Genomic DNA, 12,531 nt, shown 5'->3' on the forward strand with positions numbered 1-12,531 from the left:
GGCAGCAATGGGGTCTATGGGGTGGTTATGGGGCAGCAATAGGGTCTATGGGTGGTTATGGGGCAGCTATGGGGTCTGTGGGACACTTATGGGGCAGCTATGGGGCACTTAGAGAGCAATTATGGGGCAGTTAGAAGCTTTACAAGCCCCGCCCCCTCCATTAAGTCCCTCCCCCTCCATAAGCCCCGCCCCCATTCACAACCAATCCCTTGAGCTCCCCCCTTAAGCCCCATCCCCAAGCCCCGCCCCCACCCACTTAAGCCCCGCCCACCCCCTTCACAGCCAATCACTTAAGCCCCGCCCCATTAAGCCCCGCCCCCTCCATCAAGCCACGCCCACCTCCCAACAACGCCCCCATAAGCCCCGCCCCCTTAAGCCCCGCCCACCCCATTCACAACCAATCACTTAAGCCCTCCCTCCCTTAAGCCCCGCCCCCTTCATTAAGCCCCGCCCCCCATTCACAACCAATCCCTTAAGCCCTCTCCGTTAAGCCCCGCCCACCCCCTTAAGCCCCGCCCCGCCCCTTAAGCCCCGCCCACCACAATCACAGCCAATCACTTAAGCCCCGCCCCATTAAGCCCCGCCCCCTCCATCAAGCACCGCCCACTTCCCAACGCCCCCATAAGCCCCACCCCCTTAAGCCCTGCCCACCCCACTCACAACCAATCCCTTAAGCCCTCCCTCCCTTAAGCCCCGCCCCCTCCACGCACAACCAATCCCTTAAGCCCCCTTCATAAGCCCCACCCACCACCATAAACCCCGCCCCCTCCATAAGCCCCGCCCACTCCACTCACAACCAATCACTTAAGCCCCGCCCCATTAAGCCCCGCCCCCTCTATTAAGCCCCTCCCACCCCATTCACAACCAATCACTTAAGCTCCCTCCCTTAAGCCCCGCCCCTTCCATTAAGCCCCGCCCACCCCATTCACAACCAATCCCTTAAGCCCCGCCCCCTTAAGCCCTGCCCACCCCATTCACAACCAATCCCTTAAGCTCCCTCCCTTAAGCCCCGCCCCCTCCCATAAGCCCCGCCCACCCCATTCACAACCAACCCCTTAAGCCCCGCCCCCCTTAAGCCCCGCCCCCTCCATAAGCCCCGCCCACCCCCTTCACAACCAACCCCACTTAAGCCCCGCCCCCCTTGGCCCCGCCCCTCACCTTCCATTGGTCCAGCCGGTCCCCCCTCCAGGCAGCGCCCACCGAAGCCCCGCCCCCCTTTGGCAGCGCACCAACCGCAGCCCGGCATCCGCAGACAGGCAGCGCAAAGCTCCGCCCCCTGGCAGCCATTGGCGCAAAGCTCCGCCGCTCGGTTTCCTATTGGCTCATGGTCCCGTCCGTCATTCGGCTCGGCCAATCGGAGCAGCCGACCGCAGCCCCCAGCCCCGGTGCAGCGCCAGGGGAGGAAGGCGGGGCTGAGGCACTGGGGGGCGGGGCCAAGGGAAAAGGGGGCGGGGCCAAGGGGAAAGGGGGCGGGGCCAAGGGAAGGGGAGGATCCAATGGGGGATTAGGAAGGGGGCGGGGCCAACGAAGGGGGGCGGGGTTAAAGGAAAGGGGGCGGGGCCAATGGGGGACCAGAAAGGGGGCGGGGCCAAGGGAAGGGGGGAGGGGTTAAAAAGAAAGGGGCGGGGCCAATGGGAAAAGGGGGCGGGGCCAATGGGGAATAGAAAGGGGGCGGGGCCAAGGGAAAAGGGGGCGGGGTTAAAGGAAAGGGGGCGGGGCCAAAGGAAGGGGCAGGACCAATGGGGAAACAGAAAGGGGCGTGGCCAAAGGGGGCGGGGTTAAAGAGAAAGGGGGCGTGGTCAAAGGGAGGGGCAAAGGGGAAAGGGGGCCAGAGAGGAGGGGCGGGGCCAAAGGGAAAAGGGGGCGGGGCCAGGGAAGGGGCCAATGGGGGGGTTAGAAAGGGGGCGGGGCCAAGGGGAAGGAGGTGTGGCCAAAAGAATGGGGCGGGGCCAAAGGGAAAGGGGGCGTGGCCAATGGGGGAAAAAGGAGGGGGCGGGGCCAAGGGAAGGATCCAATGGGGCATTAGGAAGGGGGCGGGGCCAATGGAGGGGGGCGGGGTTAAAGGAAAGGGGGCGGGGCCAAGGGAAGGGGCCAATGGGGGAATAGAAAGGGGGTGGGGCCAGGGGAAAAGGGGTGGGGTTTAAGGAAAAGGGGGCGGGGCCAGAGAGAAGGGGGCGGGGTCAGGGAGGAGCTAAGTTAGAACTGACCCCATAACTGCCCCATAGCTGCCCCATAGCCACCCCATAACTGCCCCATAACCACCCCACAGACCCCATAAATGCCACATAACCACCCTACAGACCCCATAACCACCCAATAACCACCCCATAGCTGCCCCATAGCCATCCCATAACTGCCCCATAGCCGCCCCACAGACCCCATAACTGCCCCATAACCACACCACAGACCCCATAACTACCCCATAACCGCCCCATAGCCGCCCCACAAACTCCATAACCACCCCATAACCACCCCATAACCACACCACAGACCCCATAACTACCCCATAGCTGCCCCATAACCACCCCACAAACCCCATAACAACCCTATAACCACCCTATAACCACCCCATAACCACCCCACAAACCCCATAGCCTCCCCATAACCACCCCACAGACCCCATAGCTGCCCCATAGCCGCCCCACAGACCCCATAACCACCCACAAACCCCATAGGCTCCCCATAACCATCCTACAGACCCCATAACTGCCCCATAACCACCCCACAGACCCCATAACTGCCCCATAACCACCCTACAAACCCCATAACCACCCCACAAACCCCATAACAACCCTATGACCGCCCCATAACCACCCCACAGACCCCATACCTGCCCCATAGCTGCCCCATAGCCACCCCACAGACCCCATAGCCTCCCCATAACCACCCTACAGACCCCATAACTGCCCCATAACCACCCTACAGACCCCATAACAACCCTATAACCACCCTATAACCACCCCATAACCACCCCACAAACCCCATAACTGCCCCATAACCAACCCATAGCCTCCCCATAACCACCCCACAGACCCCATACCTGCCCCATAGCTGCCCCATAGCCACCCCACAGACCCCATAGCCTCCCCATAACCACCCCACAGACCCCATAACTGCCCCATAACCACCCCACAGACCCCATATCTGCCCCATAACCACCCCACAAACCCCATAATTGCCCCATAACCACCCTACAGTCCCCATATCCACCCCATAACCGCCCCATATCCACCCCATAACCGCCCCATATCCACCCCATAACCCCATAACTGCCCCATAGACCCCATATGCACCCCATAACCGCCCCATATCCGCCCCATAACCACCCCACAGACCCCATAACTGCCCCATAACCACCCCACAGACCCCATATCCACCCCATAACCGCCCCATAACTGCCCCACAGACCCCATATCCACCCCATATCCGTCCCATATCCACCCCATAACTGCCCCATATCCACCCCATATCCGTCCCATATCCACCCCATAACTGCCCCATATCCACCCCATAACCGCCCCATATGCACCCCATAACCGCCCCATATCCGCCCCATAACCCCATAACTGCCCCACAGACCCCATATCCACCCCATAACCGCCCCATAACCGCCCCATATCCGCCCCATATCCACCCCATAACCGCCCCATATCCACCCCACAGACCCCATAACTGCCCCATAGACCCCATATCCACCCCATAACCGCCCCATAACTGCCCCACAGACCCCATATCCACCCTATAACTGCCCCATATCCACCCCATATCCACCCCATAACCACCCCATATCCACCCCATAACCCCATAACTGCCCCACAGACCCCATATCCACCCCATAACCGCCCCATATCCACCCCATAACTGCCCCATATCCACCCCATAACCACCCCATAACCCCATAACTGCCCCATAACCACCCCACAGACCCCATATCCACCCCATAACTGCCCCATATCCACCCCATAACCCCATAACTGCCCCACAGACCCCATATCCACCCCATAACTGCCCCATAACCACCCCATAGCTGCCCCATATCCACCCCATAACCGCCCCATAACCCCATAACTGCCCCACAGACCCCATATCCACCCCATAACCGCCCCATATCTGCCCCATAACCACCCCACAAACCCCATAATTGCCCCATAACCACCCTACAGTCCCCATATCCACCCCATAACCGCCCCATATCCGCCCCATAACCACCCCACAGACCCCATAACTGCCCCACAGACCCCATATCCACCCCATATCCGCCCCATATCCACCCCATAACTGCCCCATATCCACCCCATAACCGCCCCATAACCGCCCCACAGACCCCATAACCGCCCCATAACCACCCCACAGACCCCATAACTGCCCCACAGACCCCATAACCGCCCCATATCTGCCCTATAACCACCCCACAGCCTCCCCATAACCACCCCACAGACCCCATACCTGCCCCATAGCTGCCCCATAGCCACCCCACAGACCCCATAACTGGCCCATAGTTGCCCCACAGACCCCATAACCACCCCATAACCACCCCACAGACCCCATAACTGCCCCATAACCACCCCACAGACCCCATAACTGCCCCATACACCCCATATCCACCCCATAACCGCCCCATATCCACCCCATAGCCCCATAACTGCCCCACAGACCCCATATCCACCCCATAACCCCATAACTGCCCCACAGACCCCATATCCACCCCATAACCGCCCCATATCCACCCCATAACCCCATAACTGCCCCACAGACCCCATATCCACCCCATATCCGCCCCATATCCACCCCATAACCACCCCATAGCCGCCCCACAGACCCCATAACTGGCCCATAGTTGCCCCACAGACCCCATAACCACCCCATAACCACCCCACAAAACCCATAACTGCCCTATAACCACCCCATAGCCGCCCCATAACCACCCCACAGACCCCATAACTGCCCCATAGACCCCATATCCAACCCATAACCGCCCCATATCCGCCCCATAACCCCATAACTGCCCCACAGACCCCATAACTGCCCCACAGACCCCATATCCACCCCATAACCGCCCCATATCTGCCCCATAACCACCCCACAGACCCCATAACTGCCCCATAACCACCCCACAAACGCCATAATTGCCGCATAACCACCCTACAGTCCCCATATCCACCCCATAACCGCCCCATATCCACCCCATAACCCCATAACTGCCCCATAGACCCCATATCCACCCCATAACCGCCCCATATCCGCCCCATAACCGCCCCATATCCACCCCATAACCGCCCCATAACTGCCCCACAGACCCCATATCCACCCCATAACTGCCCCATATCCGCCCCATATCCACCCCATAACCCCATAACTGCCCCACAGACCCCATATCCACCCCATAACTGCCCCATATCCACCCCATATCCACCCCATAACCCCATAACTGCCCCACAGACCCCATATCCACCCCATAACTGCCCCATATCCGCCCCATATCCACCCCATAACTGCCCCATATCCACCCCATATCCACCCCATAACCCCATAACTGCCCCACAGACCCCATATCCACCCCATAACCGCCCCATATCTGCCCCATAACCACCCCACAGACCCCATAACTGCCCCACAGACCCCATATCCACCCCATATCCGCCCCATATCCACCCCATAACTGCCCCATATCCACCCCATAACCGCCCCATAACCGCCCCACAGACCCCATAGCTGCCCCATAACCACCCTACAGACCCCATATCTGCCCCACAGACCCCATATCCACCCCATAACCGCCCCATAACCACCCCATATCCACCCCATAACCCCATAACTGCCCCACAGACCCCATATCCGCCCCATAACCATCCAATATCCGCCCCATAACCACCCCACAGACCCCATAACTGCCCCACAGACCCCATATCCACCCCATAACTGCCCCATATCCGCCCCATAACCGCCCCATATCCACCCCATAACCGCCCCATATCCACCCCATAACCCCATAACTGCCCCACAGACCCCATATCCACCCCATAACTGCCCCATAACCACCCCATAGACCCCATATCCACCCCATAACCGCCCCATAACCACCCCATAACCGCCCCATAACCGCCCCATAACCGCCCCATAACCCCATAACTGCCCCATAACCGCCCCATATCCGCCCCATATCCACCCCATAACCGCCCCATAACCCCATAACTGCCCCACAGACCCCATATCCACCCCATAACCGCCCCATATCCGCCCCATATCCGCCCCATAACCCCATAACTGCCCCACAGACCCCATAACTGCCCCATAACCGCCCCATATCCACCCCATAACCACCCCACAGACCCCATAACTGCCCCATAGACCCCATATCCTCCCCATAACCACCCCATATCTGCCCCATAACCACCCCACAGACCCCATAACTGCCCCATAACCACCCCACAGACCCCATAACCGCCCCATAACCACCCCACAGATCCCATAACTGCCCCACAGACCCCATATCCACCCCATAACCGCCCCATATCCGCCCCATAACCACCCCACAGACCCCATAACTGCCCCATAGACCCCATATCCACCCCATAACCGCCCCATAACTGCCCCACAGACCCCATATCCACCCCATAACCGCCCCATAACTGCCCCACAGACCCCATATCCACCCCATAACCACCCCACAGACCCCATAACTGCCCCATAGACCCCATATCCAACCCATAACCGCCCCATATCCACCCCATAACTGCCCCATAACCCCATAACTGCCCCACAGACCCCATATCCGCCCCATATCCGCCCCATTACTGCCCCATATCCACCCCATAACTGCCCCATATCCACCCCATATCCACCCCATATCCACCCCATAACCGCCCCATATCCGCCCCATAACCGCCCCCCACCTGCTGCAGGCCATGGCTCCAGACACAGGCCCCCTCTGCCCCATAGGAGCCGACGCAGGTGACACAGGAGCGATGCTGGTGGCACCGTGTGGGGCCAGCGGTGGGGTGTGGGGCCGGCAGCTCTGCGGGGAGACACATAAGTGGGGCAGGACCCACAAGTGTGGGGCTGAGACCCATAAGTGGGGGGTGGGACCCATAAGTGGGGTGGGACCCACAAGTGTGGGGCTGAGACCCATAAGTGGGGGGTGGGACCCATAAGTGTGGGGCTGAGACCCACAAGTGGGGTGGGACCCACAAGTGTGGGGCAGGACCCACAAGTGGGGGGCTGAGACCCATAAGTGGGGTGAGACCCATAAGTGGGGGGTGGGACCCATAAGTGTGGGGCTGAGACACATAAGTGGGGGATGGGACCCATATATGTGGGGCTGAGACCCATTAAGTAGGGGGTGGGACCGATAAGAGGGGGGTGGGACGCATATATGTGGGGCTGAGACCCATAAGTGTGGGGCTGAGACCCATAAGTGGGGGGTGGGACCCATAAGTGTGGGGCTGAGACACATAAGTGGGGGATGGGACCCATAAGTGTGGGGCTGAGACCCATAAGTGGGGCAGGACCCATAAGTGTGGGGCTGAAACACATAAGTGGGGGGTGGGACCCATAAGTGTGGGGCAGGACCCACAAGTGTGGGGCTGAGACACATAATTGGGGGGTGGGACCCATAAGTGTGGGGCTGAGACACATAAGTGGGGGGTAGGACCCATAAGTATGGGGCTGAGACCCATAAGTGTGGGGTGGGACCCATAAGTGGGGCAGGACCCACAAGTGTGGGGCTGAGACCCATAAGTGGGGGGTGGGACCCATAAGTGTGGGGCTGAGACCCATAAGTGGGGCAGGTCCCATAAGTGTGGGGCTGAGACCCATAAGTGGGGGGTGGGACCCATAAGTGGGGCAGGACCCATAAGTGTGAGGCTGAGACCCATAAGTGGGGGGTGGGACCCATATATGTGGGGCTGAGACCCATAAGTGGGGGGTGGGACCCATAAGTGGGGCAGGACCCACAAGTGTGGGGCTGAGACCCATAAGTGGGGTGAGACCCATAAGTGGGGTGGGACCCATATATGTGGGGCTGAGACCCATAAGTGGGGGGTGGGACCCATAAGTGGGGGCTGAGACCCATAAGTGGGGGGTGGGACCCATAAGTGGGGCAGGACCCACAAGTGTGGGGCTGAGACACATAAGTGGGGGGTGGGACCCATATATGTGGGGCTGAGACCCATTAAGTGGGGGGTGGGACCCATATATGTGGGGCTGAGACCCATAAGTGGGGCGAGACCCATAAGTGGGGTGGGACCCATAAGTGGGGTGGGACCCATAAGTGGGCTGAGACCCATAAGTGGGGTGAGACCCATAAGTGGGGTGGGACCCATAAGTGGGGTGGGACCCATAGAGCCCCATAGCACCACATAAAACCCCATAGAGGCCCACAGAACCCCACAGCGCCCCATTGAGCCCCATAGCACCCCATAGCACCCCATAGAGTCCCATAGAGCCCCATAGCGCCCCATAGAGCCCCATAGCGCCCCATAGCGTCCCATAGAGCCCCATAGCACCCCATAGAGCCCCACAGAGTCCCATAGAGCCCCATAGCGCCCCATAGAGCCCCATAGAACCCCATAGCGCCCCATAGAGCCCCATAGAGCCCCATAGCACCCCATAGAGCCCCATAGTACCCCACAGCGCCCCATAGAGGCCCATAGAGCCCCATAGAACCCCATAGCACCCCATAGAGCCCAACAGAGCCCCATAGCACCCCATAGTGCCCCATAGCGCCCCATAGAGCCCCACAGAGGCTCACAGGGCCCCACAGAACCCCATAGCGCCTTATAGAGCCCCATAGAGAACCACTGGGACCCATAGAACCCCATATAGCCCCATAGCACCCCATAGAGCATCTTAGAGCCCCATAAAGCCCCACAGGGCCCCATAGAGCCCCATAGAGCCCCATAGAGGCCCACAGAGCCCCATAGAACCCCATAGTGCCCCATAGAGCCCCACAGAGCCCCATAGAGGCCCACAGGCCCCATAGAGCCCCATAGCGCCCCATAGAGCATCTTAGAGCCCCATAAAGCCCCACAGGGCCCCATAGAGCCCCATAGAGCCCCATAGCGCCCCACAGAGCCCCATAGAGCCCCATAAAGGCCCATAGAGCTCCACAGAACCCCATAGCGCCCCATAGAGCCCCACAGAGCCCCATAGAGGCCCATAGAGCCCCATAGAACCCCATAGCACCCCATAGAGCCCCATAGAGGCCCATAGAGCCCCATAGAGGCCCATAGAACCCCGTAGCGCCCCATAGCGCCCCATAGAGCCCCATAGAGCCCCATAGCGCCCCATAGAGCCCCACAGAGCCCCATAGCGCCCCATAGCGCCCCATAGAGCCCCATAGAACCCCATAGATCCCCATAGAACCCCATAGCGCCCCATAGAGCCCCATAGAACCCCATAGCGCCCCATAGAGCCCCATAGAGCCCCATAAAGTCTCATAGAGTCCCATAGAGCCCCATAGCGCCCCATTAAGCACCATGGAGCCCTATAGAACACCATAGTGCCCCATAGAGCCCCATAGAACCCCATAGCACCCCATAGAGCCCCATAGAGCCCCATAGAACCCCATAGTGCCCCATAGAGCATCTTAGAGCCCCATAAAGCCCCACAGGGCCCCATAGAGCCCCATAGAGCCCCACAGAGCCCCATAGAGGCCCATAGAGCCCCATAGCGCCCCATAGAGCCCCATAGAACCCCATAGCGCCCCATAGAGCCCCATAGAGCCCCATAGCGCCCCATAGAGCCCCATAGAACCCCATAGTGCCCCATAGAGCCCCACAGAGACCCACAGGGCCCCACAGAGCCCCATAGAACCCCATAGCGCCCCATAGAGCCCCATAGAGAACCACCGGGCCCCATAGAACCCCATAGTGCCCCACAGAACCCCATAGCGCCCCATAGAGCCCCATAAAGCCCCACAGGGCCCCATAGAGCCCCATAGAGCCCCACAGAGCCCCATAGAGGCCCATAGAGCCCCATAGCGCCCCATAGAACCCCATAGCGCCCCATAGAGCCCCATAGAGCCCCATAGCGCCCCATAGAGCCCCATAGAACCCCATAGAACCCCATAGAGCCCCATAGAACCCCATAGCGCCCCACAGAGCCCCATAGAACCCCATAGAACCCCATAGCACCCCATAGAGCCCCATAGCGCCCCATAGAGCCCCACAGAACCCCATAGCGCCCCATAGAGCCCCATAGAGCCCCATAGAACCCCATAGCACCCCATAGAGGCCCATAGAGCCCCATAGAACCCCATAGCGCCCCATAGAGCATCTTAGAGCCCCATAAAACCCCATAGCGCCCCATAGAGCCCAATAGAGCCCCATAGCGCCCCATAGAGCCCCATAGAACCCCATAGAGCCCCATAGAGGCCCATAGAGCCCCATAGAGCCCCATAGAACCCCATAGCGCCCCATAGAGCCCCATAGCGCCCCATAGAGCCCCATAGAACCCCATAGAGCCCCATAGAACCCCACAGCGCCCCATAGAGCCCCATAGAGCCCCATAGCGCCCCATAGAGCCCCACAGCACCACATAAAACCCCATAGAAGCTCACAGGGCCCCATAGAACCCCATAGAGCCCCATAGAGCACCATAGCGCCCCATAGAGAACCACCGGGCCCCATAGGGACACATAGGGACACATAGAGACCCATAGGGACACATAGGGACACATAGGGACCCATAGAGCCCCATAGAGACCCATAGAGACCCATAGGGACACATAGGGACCCATAGAGACCCATAGGGACCCATAGGGACCCATAGGGACCCATAGAGACCCATAGAGACCCATAGAGACCCATAGGGACCCATAGAGACCCATAGAGACCCATAGAGACCCATAGAGATCCATAGAGACCCATAGAGACCCATAGAGACCCATAGAGCCCCATAGGGACCCATAGAGACCCATAGGGACACATAGGGACCCATAGAGCCCCATAGCACCCCATAGAGCCCCATAGAGAACCACCGGGCCCCATAGAACCCCATAGTGCCCCATAGAGCCCCATAGAACCCCATAGAGCCCCACAGAGCCCCACAGAGCCCCATAGAACCCCATAGAGGCCCATAGACGCCCACAGAGCCCCATAGAGCCCCATAGCGCCCCATAGCGCCCCATAGAGCCCCATAGAACCCCATAGCGCCCCATAGAGCCCCATAGAACCCCATAGAGCCCCATAGCGCCCCATAGAGCCCCATAGCGCCCCATAGAACCCCATAGCGCCCCATAGAACCCCATAGCACCCCACAGAGCCCCATAGAACCCCATAGTGCCCCATAGAACCCCATAGCGCCCCATAGAACCCCATAGCGCCCCATAGAACCCCATAGCACCCCATAGAGCCCCACAGAGCCCCACAGAGGCCCATAGAGCCCCATAGCGCCCCATAGTGCCCCATAGAGCCGCACAGAACCCCATAGAGCCCCATAGAACCCCACAGAGCCCCATAGAGCCCCATAGCGCCCCATAGAGCCCCATAGCGCCCCTTAGCGCCCCATAGAACCCCATAGAGCCCCATAGAACCTCATAGTGCCCTATAGAGCCCCATAGAGACCCACAGGGCCCCATAGAGCCTCATAGAACCCCATAGCGCCCCATAGAGCCCCATAGAGGCCCATAGAGCCCCATAGAACCCCACAGCGCCCCATAGCGCCCCACAGAGCGCCACAGAGCCCCATAGAGCCCCATAGAGCCCCACAGAGCCCCATAGAGGCCCATAGAGCCCCATAGAACCCCATAGCGCCCCATAGCGCCTCATAGAGCCCCACAGAGCCCCACAGAGCCCCATAGAGCCCCATAGAACCCCATAGCGCCCCATAGAGCCCCACAGAGACCCACAGGGCCCCATAGAACCCCATAGCGCCCCATAGCGCCCCATAGAGCCCCATAGAACCCCATAGAGACCCACAGGGCCCCATAGAGCCCCATAGAACCCCATAGCGCCCCATAGAGCCCCATAGCGCCCCACAGAGCCCCACAGAGCCCCATAGAGCCCCATAGAACCCCATAGTGCCCCATAGAGCCCCATAGAACCCCACAGAGCCCCATAGAGCCCCATAGAACCCCATAGAGCCCCATAGAGCCCCATAGAGCCCCATAGAGCCCCATAGCGCCCCATAGAGCCCTATAGAGCCCTATAGATCTCTCACCATCCTCATGGAGCTTCGGAGCAGTTGTGGGTCCCTGGAATTGGGGTCAAAAAACCCCAAATTGGTCAATGATGGAACTGAACCCACAACCCCAAATCCCCGACCCATAGAGACCCCAAAAACACAGAAAATGACCCAAAATAACCCCAAAATCCACCAAAATGCCCCAAAATGCCCCAAAATCCCTCAAAATCACCCCAAAATCCATCAAATCCCACCCAAAAAACCCCAAATTTCCCCCAAAATGCCCCAAAATGCCCCAAATTTACCCCAAAATGCCCCAAAAATGCCCCCAAATCCCCCAAATTCTCACCTCATTTTGGGCTGTAATTGGGGTCAGCTCAGTGCTGCAGTTCCTGTGGGGTCATTTGC

At 59.6% G+C, this 12,531-nt stretch overlaps 1 protein-coding gene across 1 annotated transcript in view; it reads right to left on the reverse strand.

Annotated features, from left to right (window-relative positions):
• Nucleotides 1–12,531, reverse strand: part of LOC146751948 (multiple epidermal growth factor-like domains protein 8) — a 155,123-nt gene that overhangs the window by 26,648 nt on the left and 115,944 nt on the right. Inside the window, exons 27-30 of the mRNA XM_085533458.1 lie at nt 12,473–12,515; nt 12,160–12,193; nt 6,894–7,015; nt 1,159–1,420 (exon numbers count right to left, since the gene is read on the reverse strand). Coding sequence (XP_085389584.1) covers nt 1,159–1,420; nt 6,894–7,015; nt 12,160–12,193; nt 12,473–12,515 — 461 coding nt within the window. The remainder of the gene's footprint in view (nt 1–1,158; nt 1,421–6,893; nt 7,016–12,159; nt 12,194–12,472; nt 12,516–12,531) is intronic.

Source organism: Coturnix japonica, unplaced genomic scaffold (genome assembly GCF_054131305.1).
Source record: "Coturnix japonica strain WE unplaced genomic scaffold, WE-NBRP24 Scf060, whole genome shotgun sequence".
In the NCBI taxonomy this organism is placed as follows: domain Eukaryota; kingdom Metazoa; phylum Chordata; class Aves; order Galliformes; family Phasianidae; genus Coturnix; species Coturnix japonica.